This window comes from Saccoglossus kowalevskii, chromosome 6 (genome assembly GCF_978046115.1).
Source record: "Saccoglossus kowalevskii chromosome 6, keSacKowa6.1, whole genome shotgun sequence".
Lineage (NCBI taxonomy): Eukaryota > Metazoa > Hemichordata > Enteropneusta > Harrimaniidae > Saccoglossus > Saccoglossus kowalevskii.
In genome coordinates, this window is record NC_140646.1 from 30,428,308 (window position 1) to 30,452,115 (window position 23,808).

General features: G+C 34.8%; 2 protein-coding genes across 5 annotated transcripts in view; one reads left to right on the plus strand and one right to left on the minus strand.

Moving 5' to 3' along the window:
* Nucleotides 1-486: 486 nt before the first annotated feature.
* Nucleotides 487-3,475, minus strand: LOC100377754 (transmembrane protein 70, mitochondrial-like). Its single transcript, XM_002742207.4, has 2 exons — nt 3,217-3,475; nt 487-1,239 (listed from the first exon to the last, which is right to left on the minus strand). The coding sequence occupies exons 1-2, from the start codon at nt 3,358-3,360 to the stop codon at nt 652-654; spliced, it is 732 nt and encodes a 243-aa protein (XP_002742253.2). The 5' UTR covers nt 3,361-3,475; the 3' UTR covers nt 487-651.
* A 2,978-nt stretch (nt 3,476-6,453) lies between these two features.
* LOC100377600 (puratrophin-1-like) overlaps nt 6,454-23,808 on the plus strand; it is a 79,577-nt gene continuing 62,222 nt past the window's right edge. For all 4 annotated transcript variants that reach the window (XM_078006370.2, XM_085500353.1, XM_085500354.1 and 1 more), the window contains exon 1: nt 6,454-6,626. In XM_078006370.2, the coding sequence (XP_077862496.2) occupies nt 6,570-6,626 (57 nt within the window). In that variant the 5' untranslated portion in view covers nt 6,454-6,569. The remainder of the gene's footprint in view (nt 6,627-23,808) is intronic.

Genomic DNA, 23,808 nt, shown 5'->3' on the forward strand with positions numbered 1-23,808 from the left:
TTTGAGTCAAAATGAATCTCCCAAAATTAGCGAGTCGGCTTGTTGACTTGAGAAATAAATAAAAATAATATGACCCCAGTTTTTTTTCATTTATACACTTGTTTTTGGTTATACAATGCAAATTTCATTTTACTCAATTTACAAATTCCATGAACTATAGTAAGAAGTTTTTCATGATCACTATATCAATGTACAACTTCTGTTGCCAGAATTATGCGCCAGTAAATTAGCATAACTAGTTGAACTGTATGTTAGTGGTGCATTATATCATCTTGGCCTTTACACCACCAGCTCCCGCTTTTCTTCACAAATTCACAAAATAGTCCTGTTTATATTCTGCAGTTTCCTTAAGAAGATTGGGAAAAAATAGCAACATTTTTTTTCAGTAACAACTGAAAATTGACTCAAATTTTGTCTGTTGGCTCCAAAATTAGGATTCATTTCCAGAAATATTGAAGAATCACTTGATGATTAATATGCCACAAATAAAAGTGTTACGTAATCATTTATTCAAATGCATGACTTTTAACAGATAAAATAAAGCGATGTTTGTAACTTATCAATCTATGTCAAATCCAAACTGTATCCTTAAACTGCACACTAGAATGTATCTACAGAATAAACATACATCTAATCGAACAATTAGAGTATTTAGTCTTCTTTTTCTTCCAATTCTTTTTTCAGTTTTTCCAAGTCTATCCTCTCAAACTTATCATATCCCATTATATGGTTATAATCATTAGGATTAGTAAACGCCATGGGATCAACTAACAGTGAGCGACCTTTTGCTTTGAAAGTTGTCAGTAAGTTTGTAATACCAGGAACTTCAACGTCATTGGGAGTGAAAGCCATGTATTTGTCACGCAAGATGAATGTTACAGTAACGGCAGTGTATGTGTCAGTCGCAGCATTGTAGTACATTCGTGTGACATAGGTCCTTGCTAAAGCATGTAATAAAACTGGCGTGATAAACACGGCTATTCCAAGAAGACTTGCAATGTATGTAAGGACATCATTACCAGCAACTTTTAAATACCATGGTAATATCGCGGCTGTCATCATACTGGTGGAAAGCGAAAAGAATTTAACTGCTTTGACGATGCCCGTTACTGGCCCGGTGTAGATCAAAGTGCCTTCAGGTGCTCCTTCAGTGCTTGTGGATGAATGTCTGGATAAATTCCTAAATTTTAGGTACGGCCGTGACTTGATAATGTGGTCTTCTGTTTTTGTATGAAGAGTCTGCAAAAACGAAAAACACTTTACTTTATTACACTGCAAATTGGAAGTATCATAGAAATTCAAAGAAAAGAATAAGTATACAGTATTTTTACTGTCATTTCTTTTCTCTCCCACTCTTTCATTCTTCCCCACCTCTCGATGGACTGAAAATTAAGAAACATGATTTGCATGAGCCTGGGTAGCAAAAATTGTGTTTCTAACAATACTGGTTTATTGATACCAGACACTGATCAACCACTAATTTTCGATACATTTGATGAGTTGAAGTGTTCCAGTGACTAGCAAAGACATACAATTTAAGTTTGAATAGAGATGACAAATTTAACATCAAATAATGTAAAAAATTGTATTGTATAAATTTTCTTTGGTCAGAATTACATTACAAACAAATCGCTCTTATCGCGCGACAGTCAACAACTAAGAACCGAGGAGAAAGATCAAACATTCTAAATTATTGATGTTTTGATAGCACCCTCTCGTGGCGATACCTCTGAATTCAGTTGACTTCTTATTATTCATATAATAAGTCCATTTTTCAAACTCCCATGTAACACAATTTGTTAAGAACTATGTGATATATATATATCTAAGCATTGCATTTGCCTAATGTAGTGAGTTTTGAAACCGAGTTGTTTTTACCCGGGTACAGTCACTTCGCCCGAACTCCTTCGCCTGATTACCAGTTTGCCCAATTACCGGTTCGCCCGTTTTCCTTTTCGTCCGATATACCGATGTTACACAGTAGGCCTACTGGGGGTTTTGATTCGAAATGTACATCTGGTAAAATGCATTTTAGTCAGGGTTTTCTTGTCGATGCAAACACTGCAACTGATGTCCGCCATTGCGGGTAGTCATCCCCATTCACAATAGAGGGGTGGCCGACAGGCAATGGGACAGGTATGCATCGGCCGTCATACAGATTTTTTGTGTATGTCTTGTACAGTGTGTGTTTTTATATTGCTCGATTGTATTAGCACCTGGTGTGCTACTTTATTTTTATTCGAGGGTAAATAAATAAATGTAATGTAAATGTAAATAATGCATTATATCTCTTTACTTTCATTGCTCCCACCTTCCAGGAAACAAAAAGTTCATGCAATATTGGAAGTGAAACCACCATCAAACAAAAAGGTGTGACTGTCCCTCAACTCATTGTTTCCTCCCGATACACAAATGGTATGACCAACACAAGATGGCCGCAACGGCATAAAATTACGTTACAACCCCGTTGTAAACTTCACGTTCGTCAACTTATAAAAACAAATTTCGACTTCTACGTTATCTTGTTTTGACTACACGTAAATACCAAACATACAAGGAATCAGGCGAACTGGTAATCGGGCGAAATGGTAATTGGGCGAACAGGTAATCGGGCAAAACCATTCGGGCAAAGTGGTAATTGGGTGAAATGCCCCCAATTCGTTTTACCAGCGGGATCTGACTTTTGACGTATATGTATACCAAGGCGCTGCATGTGATTGTAAAGGGGAAATGCTTGTAATGCATGAACTGGAATATAATATATATATATGTATTTCACAATGTTTTATTGATATTTTATTTTGTGTTATAATTCTGATTTATTACAGTTTTACGTGAATTAGAATGAATAAAATGATTATTGGCAATCTACCTGTAAACGATATTGTTAATTTATACAATTCGCCACAGTCATTACTGACTATTTGTGTTCCAAGCATCATTTTTGCTTCTAATTCCTAATCCTAACCCTGTCCCTCCAGTACCCTCCAATTCTAATTGTATATACCGGTACTCCTCTTTAGGACAAGTAGTTATCTGGGGGGCGCATATACCATTGCATCGGGGTTTTAGGGTTAGGGTCGGGGGCTCCAATTCCGGCAAAAATAAAGTATTTTACGGTAATCAAACGCAAAGATCTACCGGGTTGTTTTACATGAGCACAAGTAATGAGTAAAATCGTATACCTTAAAAACAAGTACTAGTATATATACTTACTTTTGATTCTGGTATTATTACAGACGACATTGGGCGGACACCCAGCAAAGCACATGATGGACGTAAGACCGTGAAATCAAATCGACCACTACAAGTGTAAAGCGCACGGCGACATCCGACCTGACAACATCTGAATACCGACATGATGATGTTTTTTGTCGTGAAAACTGCGTTGAGTTGTTTGTATAAATTTCCTCAAATTGCCAAATATCCAAAGCGAATACCAGGGCATCAGTTCATCGTGGAGGCAGACATCTTGTATAAACTGTTCGCTCGGCTCGACAGAGGGCGCACCAAAATACGAATGTGTTGATTTTCGGAAATGTCTCAGACAAATTATTAGTTGTCCGAGGTAATGTTTAATAACATAAGAACGAAACAACCCGTAAAATAGATTAAACACATAAAAAAAAAATCACATTTTGTGTTACAGATAGAATATGTACAAATGATGAAAAAGTGGAAAATGAAATCCATGTTATTTTAGACTGTGATTGCTGTTTATAGAATGTAACATAATAAATAAACAGGATAGAATAAAACAATTAAACATATGCAACAACAGTTTTTCCCTAGTTAAATACCTAAAACAAACAATCTACAAAAAGTAACGTTTTTGATGTTTGTAATTTTTTCTTTATCCTCGGGGGCGGAGCTACGTCACAGACGTTCCACGTTGCTAAGACGCGCACCACTGTACCATGCATTTCTATGGGCTCTGTGCGCGCATCTTGAATTTTCAAGGTGAATGTTCCGGCGAAGCACTCCACTATCACCTTGAAGTATTTCATTAGGACTACGTGTATGTGACAATGCCCTCACAGTTTAGAATCAGTTTACCAACAGCCAATCATATTGCTTCTTTCTTCAACGCGCTTGGCCAAGCTATCATAATCTTCGGGGCGGAACTAATTCACGAGACGCTCAACGTTGCTATTTAAGACGCGCACCACTCTACCTTGTATTTATATGGGCTCTGCGCGAGCTGCCGGGTGAGCTGCTGTGAAACACCGGTCGAAAAGCCGGTGAAAATAGCTAAAATCGAGAAAACAGCACAAACTTTGAAGACATCCTAAACAATCAAATTTAAATATGTTGCATATGTAGGGGTAATCTTGTTACACTGTTCAGGGGGGTGTCAACAACCATCCCAAAATACCGTTTTCTGAAATTTGTTGTCGGGTGTGTTTAAACCGAAGAACGAAAAACAAAGAACGAAGACAGAATATTCATACTGTTTAATCATAACAGTTTAATACATTTACATGCACTCATCGTTCATACTGTTTAATCATAACATATATTTTCTTCGTTCTTCGGTTTAAGCACACCCTTTGTTTTCACCATGATGGTTGCCAGGCGGTGAAAATGCCTGCACACAGTGGTAGCTGTGTTGGCTTAGATGTCGAGGCGCTTTCTGGCAGTCATTGTAACAAAGCTTTCTATTGGTCGGTAAACTTTCTATCGCGCAACCACGTGACATATACGGTTATAAATAGAATTACCGCACGGTGTTGTAGAGGGAGGAATGTCCGAACGGAACAACACCGTGCAGGCGGACGATGTGTGCGCGCTGCTGTGGAACACTGGTCGAGCCACAGGCGCTCGGAACGTTTCCTGGATAATAAAAAATGACCTAAAGTGGGATCGGCATAGTTAGTCAGTCGCCGGTAAATTCCCCTACTACTCATATAATATATATTGTTTATAATGCAAACAGGTGTGTATTAATAAAACACCTGATTCTGTACTACCTTGTAATTGCCTTTTAATTAATCTGTTATTTTAATTTTTTGATTATCCTTTTTACTTTTTTTTTATTTCACTTGACTATGTTCATCTTCTATAGAAAGAATAATGTCAAAAAAGTTATCTTATCTTATCTTATAATAATTATATGAGTAGTAGGGGAATTTACCGGCGACTGACTAACTATGCCGATCCCACTTTAGGTCATTTTTTATTATCCAGGAAACGTTCCGAGCGCCTGTGGTCGAGCCGGTGAAAATTCGAGAAAACAACACAAACTAAACTTTGAAGTAATCCCGAACAATCAAATTTATATATGTTACACACGTAGGGCTAATCTTGTTGCACTGTTCAGAGGAGTCTCAACAATCACCCCAAAGTACCGTTTTCTGCGAGTTTTGGGCCTTTGTTTTCACCGCCGCGGGTTGCCAGGCGGTGAAAATGCCCGGATGACCGCCCCCGAGGATAGTAATATTATTGTAATTTTCTCTTTATTGTTGTATTTGTCTTACCATACATTACCCACAGATGGTAATTGTTGAGTAATAAAGTTATTATTATTATTATCGGGGTGATTATTATCTCAACTAATGATTAAATGAATATCGATACCAAGAATTGTCAGACTCATAAAAATACTTTAAAGGGCAGTGGTCGTCGCGCCACGCATGCGGAGATATGGGACTCATATGAACAAAGATGGCGGTTTTGACTGTTGCGCAGACCAACGAGTACAAACTTACAGCGCTGTAAACCTCTAAGATTTAGCTGTGTAATTTCCATGGTGATTGGAATGTATCGATGGCGTCATCGGCGGCAATTCGTGCATGTTGCGCCAGGATCAAAACTCAAATATTTTATAATTGTATCTGATTGGTTGAAAAGTATTTTCTTTGTTCTAGTTCAATTTTCTTTTAGTGTCACTTGAAACAGGTGAAAGATTATTTATAAAAGTTTTCAGAGACAATTGCCAGTCTTCATAAACGAACAAACAAACAAATAAATAAATACTTTTTTGGTGTTTTATTGGATTTTATTTTCACTAATTTTTGACAAGTTGCATGTAACATATAGGAAAAATAAAGTATTTTACAGGGCCGAAAATCTGGGTCAAAAAACGCCCTCAATCGATCACTTTAAGTGCATCTTTCTAAACATTTTCAACTTGCTACTGCAAAGCAACCCGCTAATCATTTCGCTACATTTCCAGCGAAATTTAACATTTTATCTTTATCGCATCTTTCAGAAGCAGAACGCTTATTTTGAAATAAAACTGTAATCTTGGATTTAAATTATTTAGCTACGGTTGTATATGCAAAAACCTTATGTACAGAGTAAACAAAACACATATGCTTTAGGTTCAAAGAGGCGAGAAATTACATCTCTGTGAAAAAGAAATTGGTAAAAGAAAACATAAATAAACATTGAGCAGGGCAACAATCACGTGGTGTCCTTCAAAAATAACAGCGCATGCTCGGATCTTTCTACGGAAATGAAAATGGCGGAGTGGTCTGCTCTAGAAATTCGATACTGTCCCGTTCCTTGATTGAAACTTAATCTGTTACGCGGAAGAGTCAGCATATTCCGTAGTATCCCGAACATCAATGGCATCTCGAGAGGAATCGTCGAAAGAGAAGAGGGAAGAAAAGACCTGTCCCGAGGTGAGAAATATACAGAAACATGTTTGTGTGACCGTACTTGTTATGTCAGAGTTGCGTTCGGGATATTTGAGATGGCGATGTCTTGCATACACAAACATATTTAGGTGCCAAGCCCTGAAATATTATTGACACGAGGTTACAGTATCGGGATGTACCAACAGTGTGCGTGGTTTGTTAACTTGGCCGTGTTTGTTGCCGATTCACCTAAAACCACTTAGTTATCGTCGCCCAACAAAAACCAAGAATTTTTGTCAGGCAGTTTATAAACAGTCACCTGACTTTTCGACGACTTTACGAATATCCTGTGTCGGATTTCTTTTGTTTTTGTGTAAACTTGACGCTACCTGTGTTGGCAAGGACATTGAATATTATTGTGTAGCAGTCGCTGTATCAGAGATTTAGCTAACACGTAGTTTATAAATCAGGGTTATACTATTATTAGAGTTAGGAATGTGATACATATTAACAATATCAGATATTCATTTATTAATTTTTTTTTATACTTATTTAAATTTGAAGATTATGAAATTTATTGAGTCACTTTTTATGACCTGTATTTTAAAATTGTATACACTTTTATTTGACGAGTGTATGGTCACAAAATACAAAGTTCAACAAGTTGTCAACAATTTCTATTGTTGTGTAGATTGTTGACCTCAAACATGACTATGTTACTTCATTCCATTTCATTGTGTTCAAATACAATGGTCCTATTACTAAATAAATTCATACCTGGAGAGGCTGAAGAAACACATTTCCTATATTAGAAACCATTAGAATTAGGGATTCCTTGCCCCTTGATTCCTCGGCTTCACTCGCTTAAAAAATAAATATTCAGATAACTCTCCCTCAGTCATAAAGTTGATGGGTGAAAAACTATTGACATTTTTAGTTTGGTTCTCAAAATCTTAGATATTGCCAGTTTAGATCCAAAGACCTATCTAAAATTGAGTTTGTACTTTTATAAATGTCTGGTCGGTTATGTTAGATTATAGTAATAATTTATGTGCCTAAGTTTAGGTACAACTGCCTACTAAAATATAATTGGATGGGAATGTTGCATGTCAAAATGTCCTGTTAAAACAGGCAAAAGAATCACTTACACTGAAAAACTTCCAGTAATGATGACATCATTTTCTCTTCTATGAGAACATTTCTTTTGTCTCTCTAGGGAAAAGTAACAAGACCTTTTCCACAATGCACTATGGGAGTACCATAATGCACTTGGGACTTTATTCACTGAAATAATGAACAAGCTCAATAATAATCACATTGAATTTAATTCAGTGGATTTCACTTGTCAGCAAAAATAGCAAAATTAAATTCTAGTAAATAAGTAATGCAGTCACAAGTAATACATGTACAGATTTTGAAATACACCTAGGCTATAGTTACTTCAAATCCAGGATTGACTTGATTCTTGTAAAAAGGATATATCAAGTCTAATCATATTACCGGTATTACACTATACTACATAGAGCAAGTAAACAGCCCTCCTGAGTTGAACCAGAGTCCACCACAGCTGACTGTGGCTGTAACATCTCACTGTGTTAGTCCATGGTGGTCACGGATTCAATGTGAGTTTCATCATGTTATGATCGAATGTTAGCAGTGTTGTTCATTTTAAATGCATTCACTGATTCACCAGTAATCCAGAATGCCATAGAATGTTTCTAAGTGGGTGTAAAAAATCCCTGGTATGGAGACTGATACATGTACACTTTATCAAACACTGATAAAGGCACTGGGACATTCACAACTTTTACTCATGGTATTTATTTATGAGATTGGTAATGACCTGTGACTTTAGCATCCCTAGGACAGACCCTGGTAGTTTACCAAAGTTGATTATTTAAGTATAACTTCTAGTGTCACTGTACCGATACACACACGAGCTATGAATTCTTCTATATTTCACAGCAGAAAGTGCTTTGTAGGTTCCAATAACCAATTTAAAAAAAAATTTAAAATAACAAAAATTATAGAGGAATAATGTCAGTCAGTTTCTGATCAATTTGTTTTCCAAAATAGATGTGCATGCAAATTTTGTTATTTAAAAATTGTCAATAAAATTTTATTTCATGAACAAATATTCACGTAATGATTAAAAACATGTTTTTTTTTTCTGGAATTAATCATAATGTAATGCCTTCACTACTTGACAAGTAATTGGCCATTCTCATATCAATTTACATCACTCCATAAGACTGCATACTGTTGTTTTTTTTGGGGGGGGGGGGCATGGTCGATTGATAATGTGCCTGCAGGTGCCAACACACTCTCATTACACACATGGAATGTCCTGATGCTCCACAGTTAACCACAACAAAATTAAATTATGAATAAAATGTAGGAATATACATTTTGTATTGTTGCTAGAGAAATAATTATTACCTGTATTCAGAAATCAACACCTGTGACCGTGGTATAATTTATAAACATGAGGTTTGGTCATATAACTCTTATCTCATTTCACTCTCAGCAGGTAAGATTAGTAATACTGTTTAATATAAAACTCCTGAAAAATTCATTTTTGATGAAAACGTTATTGACCTAATTATCTAAATAATTATATAAACATATTCGGTTAATTAATTATGGTTTTAATATTTTTATTTAAACTGGTGACGGTCTGATAGAGAATGGATTTACCTCGATGGATAAAATTGATATGTAGTCGTCTATTGATACCACTTTCTTCAGTTCAGTAGCACCAGATCTAATTACCACTTGTATGCTGATCTCTGTAATGTTAACATCACTTGGGAATGCAGCAGTTGTACAAGTGAGCTGCTTAAAGTTGCATTTCCACTTTGCAAAAAAATGAAACATCTCTCCAAGAACAAGCAAAAAATACTTTTCTGCCTATTTCATTTTGAGGGAACTAGTGTGCCCCCCTCCAAAAAAAACCATATCTACAATGTGACTGACCTTCAAGGGAAAACAAGGCTTCCTAATTGAGTATCTATTGTTTATAGTTAATTTAGGAGAGCCGCAACTTCGTATCTGAGCTTCAAGTTCATGTTCATCTCACAAGGAAACAAACTCTAAGTAGAAGTAACAAACTCTGACTAAAATTCCTATACATGTATGATCAAAATTGTCTACTCCACACTCTTCCTTAGCTGTTTGAAAACCAAAGTAATTTTTGTCACCATTGTAAACTTGCATAATTCTCTCCCTACATTTTTAGTCCCCGTTCGGATGTCCGAAAACGGGGACTTATGGTTTGCCCTGTGTGCGTCCGTGCGTTCGTGATCACCTGTATCTCGAACATGCATGGACTGATTTAGTTCAAACTTCACTCATACATCACACATTATATGGGACATGTGCACATGCATTTTTTTCATGATCCGATTAACGATAGCCGAATAGCGGCTATTTTAAGGCCGAAAATGCATCAAAATCGCACATTTTCACCATTCCGGACCCGGATCTCAGTTATGCATGGACGGATTTTGTTCAAATTTTATACATACATTAAACATAATAAGACCTTGAAGCACGCAATTTTTTTTTGGGATCGGGTCTGAAATGGCCGACTGGCGGCCATTTTGTTTTGAAGAATTCAGTTCTGGATCCGTATCTGAGACATGCCTGGATTGATCGAGTTCAAACTTCACACACACAAGGTACATCATGTCACAAATATGTATGTGCATTTGTTTCATGACCTCATTAACGATAGCCAAATGGCGGCCGCTTTAAGGCCGAAAATGCATTGAAATCGCACATTTTCACCATTCCGGACCCGGATCTCAGTTATGCATGGACGGATTTTGTTCAAATTTGGTACATACATTAAACATAATAGGACCTTGATGCACGTCTTTTTTTTTTTCGGATCAAGTTTGAAATGGCCGACTGGCGGCCATTTTGTTTTAAAGAATTCAGTTCTGGATCCGTATCCGAGACATGTCTGTATTGATCAAGTTCAAACTTCACACACACATGGTACATCATGTCACAAATAGATATGTGCATTTGTTTCATGATCCGCTTAACAATAGCTGAATGTTGGCCATTTTAAGGCCGAAAATGCATCAAAATCACGTATTTTCACAATTCCTGTCTTTGAGTACTTGGCACTCATTTTCTAGTCTGTTCTCAGGCTGGTATAGTATTATAGCAACAACCATCACTAAGAGTGATATTATCTCTTGGACACTTGATGATTCTTAAGATTCTTTACAGTAAGTAACAATAATGATCTTTGAATACAGTGATTTTCATTAAGGCATGAATGTTTTTTAAACAAAATCTTTCTAAATGTTTTTTGAAAATTTCAAATGACAGTTGAAAACAACCAATCATAATGTGTTAATGGATGTATGGCAGTAAATCGGTCAATGATTGATGAAACTTGCAAAGACTTGTGGGTAATAGGTGTTGCCGAATGGCTTCTATAGCCAACAAAAACTAATTCTTTTGACCTACCGGTAAATGAAGCGTGAGGATCTTCTAGGGTAAATGTTTTATAAATATTTTATAAATTTCCACAAAAGAAATTCTAAGATAATGGTATGCATTTCTGGTTATCTCACGATTTCCATGCATTCATCATTTCAAAGTATTTAAATGAATGGCATCACAGAATTTAGTGAATGCTTCGTAATGTTTGAATGCATAAACAGAAACGACTGACATTATTGTCGTATTCAAAAATGGAAAACATGTGTACCGGTATTACAAACTGTACATGCTTTGCAAATAAGTAATGACATTAGCAAAATAGCCTTAGATGAACTCAAACAAGTACTCTAACAGATTCGCTCAGATGCTTTATTTCTAGGAAATGTACGTGAAAATGAAATCTTGCGTCATGTTACTTTATTTTTGGATCATAATAACATAATGACAACAGTGTTACCTTTACCCTAAAAAACTTAGCATTCGTTGTGTTTTGTTCCAAACTAGATAATGTATGTAGGCAAGAGGTTATGGTCCACTTTATTACTTTAAAGTTATGTCGTATGCAATTCACGCTTTAATACGAACATCTGTAACTTTGTAACATTCTCACTCTGCGTCATGCATTGCATTATGGGGAAAAATCAACAGTGAAGAAATATTTGAAGACAAATACCTTAAAAAAACAAGTTTGGTAAATGTAATTGGTACGATATTAATTGTCTAAAACATAATTCCGTATTTGTTGTATTAGTAGCATATGCGCTTTAATACCTAACTTATCACCTGTCATTTTTTTCCATTCATTTCGGCTATCTATGGAGACTTTCAACGATGTGTTAAATTACAGAGATGTTATTATGATCAAAATAAGTGTTATCAGAGGTACAAGTTTGCAACGCGCATAGTACTGTATGGTGACATCATGCCAAGATCCCATTCAAGTCTCATCTCGTAGACAGCGAGACTGATGCTACGACCTTCTGACATGATATAGGCAGTTTGTAATAAAACAATAAAACATGTATTACCACATTCATAGTGAAAAAATGTAATACATCGAAAATGTACAGAAAATATAGTTATCATAATCTGTCATATCGTGAGCAGTTATTTTGATCCACCTGGACATCCGAGTATCCTAGTTACCTCGGGAATGTGCATTCGTATTTTTCTGAGTTGAAATGCTTATGCGAGAGCGAGATTGAAACGGGATCTTGGTATCATGTCACCGTAGTTGCAAACCCCAAGTAATGTACCTCTGGTATTATAATGATTTTGGTTTGTTTGCGCTTCTAATAGAGCAAATACAGTAGATGGAATGGCAGACAAAATCCTATTTCTGTTATGGCCAATTATTTTCATTCCTGCATTTGAGGCCACCCTATTCAAGCATGGAACATTTTGCATTGTAGAACACAAAATGTATTGACAATTTAATTTTGAAAGTTGTTTATGATTGCCGATAAATCAAATAATTATTTACATAGTGAGAATTTAAGTCATACTACCACTATACTTAGTGACAATCAACCATACTACCGGTCCAATTGTCATAAAGCTATAATTAGAAACACCATTCAAAAATACACAATTTTCATAACAATACTTGTCCTAACTTCATAGAATAGGAGAGCTAATTCAAATAAAGAAGGAAGTTACTATTGTTATATAACTCAATCATTTTCCCATTTCAAGCTGAGGGTTCATTTCATGTGAGGTACAAAAGGTCACAATACTAAACATTGTGTATACCTGAACCAGTCATGTAATAGTAGAATTAGGTCAAACCATTCTATAAATCAGGTGTGCAATGACTACAAACATAATAATGAAGCAGAGTAAATTGGAGCTGACTTCCTAGCTAAGTGTCATTGTATTTGTATAATTTACCAGGACACTGCTATCCTTTCAAGTCATTATTGCATCTCATGTATTGAACTAGAAAAACTTCATATGGTTAAAGGTACAGCGACTACAACCACCCATTCCCATTGCGACTTCCTTTATATCAAACACTTAGTGAATATTAAACTGCTGACTAGGCACAATAGAATTCAAATTATGTCTATGATTACAAAGTGTAACACCCACAGATTCTGTGGCATGAACTTTGTCTGCACTCTTTTTTTTTTAATGCCACTCACGTACTACACATACTTATGTATGTAGCAGTTGAAATGTGTTAGTATTGCAATACTTTTCATGGCCACTCCAGCATTTTAATACTTACCCATGGCCAGTCCCATGCAATCACCAAATGAGAAAAGAGTTAACAAATGCACAATCAAAAAAAAAAAATTCTTTTTATCCAGGTTCCTGATTATTTAACATGCAGAGCCCAGAAAGCTGAGTAGATTGCAGGGATTATTTCAATCTGAGAAATTACACATTGTGCTTTTTAATGAGGGTATTTTTTAGAACTAATTAATTAATATAAGAATAGGAATTAAAATTAAATTGTCAGATGGTATACATGCAGCTGTGTGTATTAACTAACCTACAGAGGGAGTAAGCTGAAGTATCAGAAGAGCTCACAGAGTATAAGTGAAATATTGTCAAGTATCATTTCTCATAAGTTATTAATAATGACTTTTGAAATTTGACCTTTGACCCCAGCCCTGACATCTTGTTGCACGGTGTTAAGAGTTTCCCAGGAGAAGTACTATGACATGAAATAAAGAAAAAATAATTCAATTAAAATTATTTAATGCACTATAATTAATTAATGTTTCACACATGCCAATATAAAGTGTAAACTTGTGTAATTTCATTATTTCCAGTTCATTACCGGTAATTCTATCTGATTTAGGAATTTAATGGATTTTATTTCTAGAGAGAGACGCATTTTTCATAAATGTTAATCAGGGAAAATCAACAAAATTTGAAACCATGGTGATTTGGTGATCACAACTTTGGTCTATCTCTTAGTTTTTCATGTCATGTTCACTCAGCCTTGGTAGTGCTGATAAACCATAGACTCTATAGATAAGATGATAAAGTGTACAGACACCTTCATAACTCATAAAAGCGTATTATTTTGCCCCTCCTCCCTCCCATATAAACTACTGTGGAATACTTTAATTTCTCTTGAATTTTTTTGCTGAAAAGGCATTTTGGGTGTTTTGTGTGGAATTTATTTTCACTGATTTTTGATGAGTTTAATGTGAAATATAGGAAAAAAACTATATTGGCTGGATTTTATTTTCACGGAATCATCCCTTCAGCGAAAATGGCAAAAATAAATTCCAAGCGAAAATAAAGTATTCTACAGTATCATCCAAAATTGTTAGACATAACAATAATTTTAATTGAATCATTTTATTATACAAATGAAAAAAGAAAGACAATTCAAATTGAACTGATAAAAATAATAAAGTTGTACTACAATATTTGCTCTATTAGAAGTACAAGTCAACCAAACACTGCATTTTATGTTTATCATTAAAATACAACACATTTTGGCCATGTATACAACTCTCATTCATGTAAGTGCGCACAAAAATCATGAACTCATGAAACCCACACAACTGTGAACACAAAATGGTTTTCATGATTCATGATTGCTGTAAATGTGCCTTTGATCAATACGATATTGTGGGTGTAAAAGAGTTAATAGTTTTTTTCCCAACCTCCTAGTGTTCATGAGCTTCATCCTGAGTTTGCTGAGAATTGGAAATCTCATACACCCTGTGGCTCCTAGAATGTACCTCAATCCCCATTGTGTAATTTAGGAAATACTCTCTAGTGATTGACAGTTTACTGCTTTCGTTAATCACGGATGTGGTAACAGTTTACAGTACTATCAATTAATGAAGTATGGTAATATCAGAATATTGGTGTTATTCTGAACAACAATTAATTGTAAACTCTTTATGAGATTCAGCAATATGGTGTAGTTTTCAAACTCCTACAGTTTGAATGTTTTGTGTGTTGCTCAATAATAAAACAAAATATATCATTTAAATATACTCCTCAGGGTTAAACCTTGAAGTGAATATGTGCTATAATAATGTGCATGGAAAACTTTGAATTGTATGTTCTACTTCTCAGCATGGTCCTAGTGTTCCCAAACTAATAACACCAGTATGCCCTAGGGTACTAAAATGTGATATCTTTGTATTTACTGTTGAAGAATGTAATGTGTTGTGCATGTGAGTGAAGTTTTCTGCTGGATCTCACCAGTCATTAATCTCACCAGCCATTGCCCCATCATAAAACAATGTGATACCAATATAGATAGGGAAATTAGAATTGGTGCAGGAAAAAGTTACTTTGATGATATCTCGTCCCGAAATGTTATGGCACAAATAAACTACTAACCTTGGTAACCTCCCAAGGTCTATGTTTCAGCCTTGTCATGTGTCTCTGTTTGCCATGTGTAGCTTTGTAGTTTATTGTTATAAGTTAACACATGCATTTCCTAGATGTGTGTTTACACTTGAAGGATTGCAGGTGTGTGTGATATTCTCCAGCTTGTAGGATTGCACTGAGCATTTCACCAGAACTGTTAAAAAAACAAAACATTTTTTTCTTCTATTTGTGACTAAGTCCTTGATTTGGTGATGTGTCTCTGAAATCTATAAGTGACATAAGCCTCAGAGCCAGCATGGACGTACTATAGACTCTAGTACGTCCATGGAGCCAGTGTCCCAAATTTTGCAAAATGGCACTGAGAAATAAATGTTGTGATTTCAGTTGTATTTGAACACAAAATTCATGAAACAAAAGAAATTATCATATTGTCAAAATTACTAAGTTCTGCGCTTGAGAAAATGGCTTAGAGTGAACACTGCCTGATTGCACATTTTTAGTTCTGATTGTTGTGTAAATTTTATTCTGACATACATTTTGGATGAACAATTGAACGGTTTAGATTCACTAGTTTGCTTCTATTCTATTCTATTCTATTCTATTCTATTCTATTCTATTCTATTCTATTCTATTCTATTCTATTCTATTCTATTCTATTCTAGTTTGCTTTTCTATCTTTGTCTTGACTGACTGATTATTGTTCACATATTCACTTATTTTGCTATTTTCACTGATCAATAAAATTAAATTCAAATTCACATAACATTTTTTCTCTGGCAAATTAAAAACCAGTGAATCGTAAAAATAAATTGTCTTTTTTGAAACTATCAGTCAGATTTTCACTTTACAATACTCAAGTCTTGTCCAATATTTTTTTTCTAATGGAATGCCAAAGCATTACTGTCAAGAGTTTTTGTCAATATATCACTGGTGTGTAATGTTATCCTAAGCATCTTTTGATGTCTCCATCATTCATTTCAGTTCCTGCTGTATTTGTTTATATTTTATGGGCTATATGAGATGGCAGGGTGGTTAGGAAGTAGTTAAACTCTTGCACCATTCACAGACTTGAAGGTCAGAAATTGGCTGTTTATAATTCTGTAAACCGCTTTTAATGAGGAAAACTGCAAACTTTTGTAGCGGTGAACATTTCATTGTGGATCTTTAAGATAGCAAGTCAAATTGACTATCACTAGAGAGTCACAGTAACTTTCACTGAGGTCCTGTGGAGTCGTAGTAACTTTCACTGGGGTCTTAGGGAGTTGTAGTGACTTTCACCAGGGACTTAGGGAGTCACTGACTTTTGCACAATTTTATTTTCCAAATGTGACAGCATTATCATATTGCAGAATTTGAACAAAAATGAAATGGTTTGCAGTAATGTGGGTTGGTCTCTGTTACTGGTCTATTTTTTCCTAGCCCTTCCAATAATTATTATTCACTGGTGGGATATAGCTGGAAGAAAAATTTTCCTTGTTTTCTTTTATTCTTAGGGATAATATAATGAAATTGATTTCCAGTTCCAATTTCAAAAAAATAGTTTTTTGTCTGAATTAATTTGTGAATGTACCGTAAGATTTAAAACTTAACAGGTACACACTGTTTTCCCTAAATCCAGCCATATAGCTAGTATCCTATAAGAAATTAAAATTTTAGATGGCTCTTTTACGAAATTACTAAAATTATAAGTTACCATAAACAAACACACTTACATAAATGACAGAGCTGTGTCGCAATCAAAACAAATTATATTTTGAAGATCCAGTGGACAATACATGCAACTGGTGGTTTACATGCACTTCTATTGGAGATGTGCTGCAAATAGAACAAATATGGTATCCATAATATTTGTTATGTGTGATCCCTTTGGACCAAAGTAAGTGCAAGAAAGATGTTTGTGAAGTGTGTTATATTCATCCATGCCTATGTGACCATGGCCATGGATAAACATTGTAATAGTGGAAAAATCCTGTATCTTAATTTCTCCTTTCCTTCAATAACTCTTGGTGGAGTCCTGACTACAGCCACCTGCTTATTCACACTGGGAGATCCCATCATTATTTACAATAAATTAAATAAATATTGGCATATTATATTTATAGCTTGTGAGTCAGAGATATAAATTGTCACCCCAAAGCTTGTAAGCAGGTTGTACTGTCAGGATTAGTACATATTGCTATGGTAGTAATGAATATACTTTTGAATATTATTTTGTCACTATGAATTTCATGATTGAAGGTAGGTAATGAAGACTCTCAGTCTTGTACATGTAGATGTATTTTCAGAAAAAAATCAGTTGAAGTTTCTTGCAAAATAACTGAATTGTCCAAAAAAATCCTGAAAAAAATCTGAAAGTTGAAGCGATTTACAGTAATGCAACTAAAAAATTATTTGATTACATACCAATTATATCAGTTCTCAAGCTAATTGTGTAATGTCAGTATAAGTTGCTGGATACTTGAAATCCTGACCTTCAAAAACAAGACAAAACTGTGTCTTATATGTAAACCATTTTGCAACCATGCAAACACAAAGATATAATGAAATTGTTGCCATTTTCCATGATAATTCAGATGCACTTATGAACTACCCATAATTTTTTTAAATTTATCTATCAAAATGACTTGAATCAATAGTCAAAGTAAAATCACATGCAATTTTCATACATGTTATTGAATTTCTTAAAGCCTTTTGTGTAATATTTTGTGAATAAATCTTTGTTGTAATCGTATCTTTTTTGAGATCCTAATGAAAAAGTTCAAGAAAATTGACTAAGTCGACAAAATTATTAATAATAATAAATAACACTGAAGGAAAGGAGTGAATGAAAAAATAAATTAGACATCATACTTTCAATGGTCCTACATGTATGCAATGTGTACACCAGGAATAAAAATACGTTATTTGTTTATAGTTGAACACTAACTGTGGCGACAATCATAGTTCTTTGGTTGGGTGATGTAAATGCAGAGACATTGCGTAATCCAATCTGACATGACTACAAAAATTCATGTACAATGTTTTTTTATCCCCGTACAAATGACAGGTGCTCCGTTTGTCCACTATAGCGACTTTTCTCCCTCTTGTCCAAGTGTGTCAGATTTGTAATTGCCGTTTCAGGACATCGTGCCCCCATCATGACGGTTCGTTTGTGTGATCGAAAAGAAGAATAAATTGATGCTGGTAAATAGGTAATTTTCTCAATCAATAATATTGTAATGATTGACCAGTTAAAGAGAATAATTAACTTATTGCTTTCTCTGACAGCGTATCTCAAATAAATACTGGATATCTGAAACAGAACTATGCTTTCATTGTGACATTGTCCTGTTTGTCAGATTAATAATTACTGAATTTTAATAATCATATTAATCCCAGAATTCTTTGCTGTTAATTATTAAATTTGACTGGTGATTTTAATAAGGAGACATCTCCAGTTTTGTAAATTTCATCAATCTCTATTTATCTAAACTTTTTATTGCCAGAAATTTGAACATTTTAATCGTTTATTAGCATATTTATTCTCTAATAGATGATTTGTAGGTTTCAAATGCACGTGGCATGTTCAATTAAGTCACTAACACTGCAGGCTCATTTGAAGTTTCAATGGCTTGTGTTTACCAAAATTTTCTGAATCTTGATTGTCTACATTTGTTTTTATTAGTTTTTTTTTCCTGCAAGGAATTTTTGTTGTTTGCTGACATCTTATAAAGACAACGTTTTACTAGGGTCGCTGACACTCCATATCAAAACACCCCACAGTAATTTTCACTGTTACAAAATTTCGTGATTTTCATTGACTCCTGCAATCAAATCACTTTACAGTAATATTCTAAATACCGATCTATTTTGAGGGTGTTTATCACACTGATATGCATTACATACATTTTTCTGTGATGCAAAATTGTGTATGTGATATCGTAATGGGTGGTGTCTGAAACTTGTCTCATTTCTGATGAACAGTGCCCTCTATTGACCAGTTTCAAATATTTTATATTTTGTTTGTGGGTTTGGTAAAATCACTTTCAAAATATAAAATATACATTATTTTTTTACAAAAAACTACTATATATTAGTTGCTTTATTCCCCAGCATTAATGCAACAAATAATCACACTGTTCAATATCTAGTGCTCCCGCTACCCATAACTCGTATATGGTGATCGAGAATTTCATAACAAACAATGCTTTGATGACCAGTTTAGCTAAAAGTTTTTACAACCCTGGGGACTCCGGCATTTTTTCCAACCCTCTTTCCAATGTAAAGTACTGATTAAAAGAAATAAAAACTGAACATAAACTAATACTGTAGAATACTTTATTTTCGCTTGGAATTTATTTTCGCTATTTTCGCTGAAGGGATGATTCCGTGAAAATAAAATCCAGTGAATATACTTTTTTTCCTATATTTCACATTAAACTCATCAGAAATCAGTGAAAATAAATTCCATACAAAACGCCCAAAAAGCCTTTTCAGCGAAAATTAATTCCAGCGAAAATAAAGTATTCCACTGTATGTCCTTAACATGATTCAAACATGTGAGAGCTCCCTAACTGGTTAGTTAATGATTAACCCCCTAACTTAGCTAATTTTAGTCAATCATCATGTTATCTTGCCTGTCATGACATAGTGTGGTTGGACCACAGTTATTTAGTTATAAATACAGTGTACAGGGAATGGTGTTTGTGATATCTCTCAGCTATGTTGCTAAATAGACTGGATTTTATGATGGCCTGCAAGCGTTATCCTTTGAAAGAAATTGACAAGGTAAGAATGAAAAGTGAAAGGGAACGTACTGGTTGCCATGTTATAATTTCATGATTCCGATTTTGTTTTTCGTACATTGGCCAAAACTATATATACAAATATGCCTTAATGAATATATTTGTCTAAAAACAAAATGGTTTAATAACCCCATTCGCTTCTGTGTCATGTGTTGTTTTGGTTATTACGATCTAGAGGTATTAGGACACCGGCCTGAAAAATTTAAGTTTTTCATGTAAGGATATTTATTTCTTACATCATAAATATAAAAGGAACATCTGTATAAAAACAGAAAGTGCTTTATCAGAGTCTTGTGTGAAACCAATTATTTTTAGATGACATTTAACCCACATCTGGTTTATCCTGAGGTTACCAACGGGAATCGACTTCAACCTCAAAACGACACCAGCTATTGAGAGGTCAATATTCTTAATGTCTAGACTGATCGCTTGTGAATTGTCTCATTTTGGAAATTAGTTAGTAGTCCGATTTCAGCTTGCAGTTGCTTTTGATCAGTGCTAATTGCTTTGGCAGCCATTTTTAAATGACTTTCATAATGTTTGCATTAAATCATTTGATGGGGGGAGGGGTATGTGGTTTATATATTACTAATTGTAGATTTGAGTTATAAATTAAGCTAAAATAGTGAAAGTAGGATATGAATTTTGTATAAGAAAATATGGGACTGGATAAAAAGGAAACAGACTGCTATTGTTAGGCGTTTGTGAAGAATAAAGTGTTGTCTGGTGTTTGTCTACATAAACATTTCCGGTGTCTGATGCTAATAATTTAGTACGTCAGTAAACGTCATGTCTAACCCAGATGAAAGAACCACACTTAGTTAATAAAAAAATATAGTGAATAAATTTACAGTATTTCTGGAATATTTATTCTGTGGACATTTGTGCAAAATTTTGTGAAACACTTTAGTTAGGCGGTTCCCTATTTGAAATCCAGCGGTGGACTGGAGGATACCATGGGTGAAGTAAAAAACTTCACCAAGTTGGGTAGTAAAATTTGCAGCAATATTTGCACAAAAATAATTTATTGCTTATAATGTGACAAATAAACCAGAACTAATGAATATTGACAGTAAGGAATTATTTGAATTATGATTTCCCTGCCGACAAACACGCCCAATTCACGTGAACTCAAAATGAACTACCGGTAAAATGTAAGAGGTTAAATTATTTCCAGTTTCGACAAATTACAGATCAATTGTCAAACAAGATCAATAATAATTTTCAAATTTACACAGTAAAAATTACGAAAGTTCATAGTTGTTAGAAAAAACTTCTCAGATCTTTATTTGTCCATTCATTGCCATCTTCGTCAAAGTCAAAACCCTCAAAGTTCAAGTCGGCATTACTGCAGCCGCCGAACAAAATCCCTACAGCCTCGTCCTGAAGTTCGTTGATGTTGTTCCACACAATTTGGACTTTTAATCCAAGGATTTCGCTGTCTGTCAGCTTGGCACGTTTAATTCATGTCTAATCACAATAAAGAGACAAGAAAAATGTAGTCGCTCTGCTACGATGCCACACAATGCTTTTGTTTACAGTCTGTCAATCATCTTTGACCTTTAAGCATTTACTTTACTGATTGGCTAAGAATGACATCACTACTAGTGTTTCATCATAGAGGTCAAGTCAACATTGCTTTTTTATCAAACTAGACGCTCATCAATCATGGTGAAAGTTATCGTTCACCAAGTTCCGGTGGTTGGAATGTCTCACCATGGTCTCACTCTATGTATATCACGGTGGGCTTGAAATAGGGAGAAATAGTGGTGATGAGATGTGACAGTCTTCGGCGTGACATTGCAAAATTGCTGGTCCCAGTACAGGTTACTACAATATTGCAACATTGTTACATTGTTAATGACGCTAAAGCTTGATAAATAATGGTAAATACATAAGTGGTGAATGCGCTGCCCTGAAGGCAGAACGCAAAATTTTGCCATCACAGCTATTTCGCGCTCACCCTTCGTTTTACACAATTGATAATTATTTTTCAAGAATTTTTTATCAGAATCACAACAGATTGCAAGGAAGTCAACTGTCAATACAACGAACAAAAATAGGTTTTTGTTATTTTTTTATTACAAGTGTAGAAAAAGACGCCCTGGGCGTATGCCCATCCATGGCCTCAATTTCTTTATTGTATCAAAATTGGGGGTGTGGGCGTTTGCCCAGGCATGGGCTCTTACCTGGATAGATATGGTAATACAGAGAATAGGTGGAATACAGAATATAAGTGTAATACAGAGAATAAGCAGAATTTGGTGAGTAGGTGGATTACAGACAACAAAGGAAGAAGATTCTCTGTCACAGAACTGATGGTGATCAAATTATTTATTATTTATTTTACTTTAATGATTCTGCTTGTTTCCTGATTCTTTAAATACTAATTAATCGCATAATATATTCTATTCAAATTAAGCATGGTATATTATGGTATGACCATGTGTTCCTGTATTTCATATTCAATGTCAAACATACATGTACCACCTTTAATTTGTTGTCCTGTTTGTGAATCCAGTTCAGGGTTGTTTTATAGTTGATTTATAGAAAATAACATTCCTAACTTCAATTCTCTAAGACATACCGGAAACGGAAACGAGACAAAGACAAAAGATTTTTCAAGTTAGCGTGGGGGAAATAACGTTGCTAAGTATTATCGTTAGGGAAAGCTATTGTTTAAGCTAGTCAGTGATTGGTTGCTGGCAATGTTTGGGGGATTTTGACCAGTTTGTGACATAGGCTTGACTTAGAGAATAGTTTGGGTCTAAAATGTATGGATGTTAAACAAGCCATTGTTTCTAACACTGCACTGGTGTCAATTTGATTCATGAGAAAGTACAACTGCACATGACCAGCTGGAGATAGACTGCCCTCTATAGTTTGATTTCGCCACTTCTGTCTAATTTCAGTAGGTGGCTTCTTCCGTTATCTGACAATCAAGGAGTTAATCTGCATACTACATTGATCAGCCCACAAATATGAATGCAGTTACCCCTGTACATAGGCATAATTAGAATTAAATCAGATTTGTGAATGGTTGCATCAAATAAATGACAAAAGAAAAAAACAAACCTGCAGTTTCTAAGCTTGTTTCTATGATGACAATTACTTTGGGATTATCCCATAGTTTGAAGTCCTTTTATGTTGGCCATTTTGAATTGAAAATCAGCATAGGAACTGCAATTCATGGTGGAAATGGACAGCTGTCAATCTCCTCAAGAACTGACCTCTGGAAATACTATTACCACTGAATTGTACAGTTTGCTTGTTGTTACCTGATACTAAAAGTATTACTCAAAATTCCAATGTTCACAGAACTTTAATGAATTTTCCATATATGATAGTTGCTACTGAACTCCCTCGCTCATTACTATGAAGATTACTTAGGAACTTCTCTGAATCTGTTATCAGTGATGCTGTTTGTTGGTTCATAACTGGTTTTGTTTTCCTTTTAACTAAAAAACACAAACTGACTTATTTCTGTTGCTATCAGTTTTTCTGATTGGGTTACTGTAAAATGACTAATTTTCACTGTGTTTAAATTTCACTGATTTACCATTTCAGGCATATTCAGTGGGTTTTAAATTCACGGTTTCGTCATTTAGATAATGTGTTCTATGCTAAATTTTACATATTCACTGTGTTTTAATTTAGCGCATTTTTCCAGT

Coding starts and splice junctions, on each gene's coding strand:
- LOC100377754 (XM_002742207.4), bottom strand. CDS start 3,360: ATGTCGGTATTCAGATGTTGTCAGGTCGGATGTCGCCGTGCGCTTTAC. Junction 1,240..3,216: donor TAATAATACCAGAATCAAAA/GTAAGTATATAT, acceptor TCGTTTTTGCAG/ACTCTTCATACAAAAACAGA.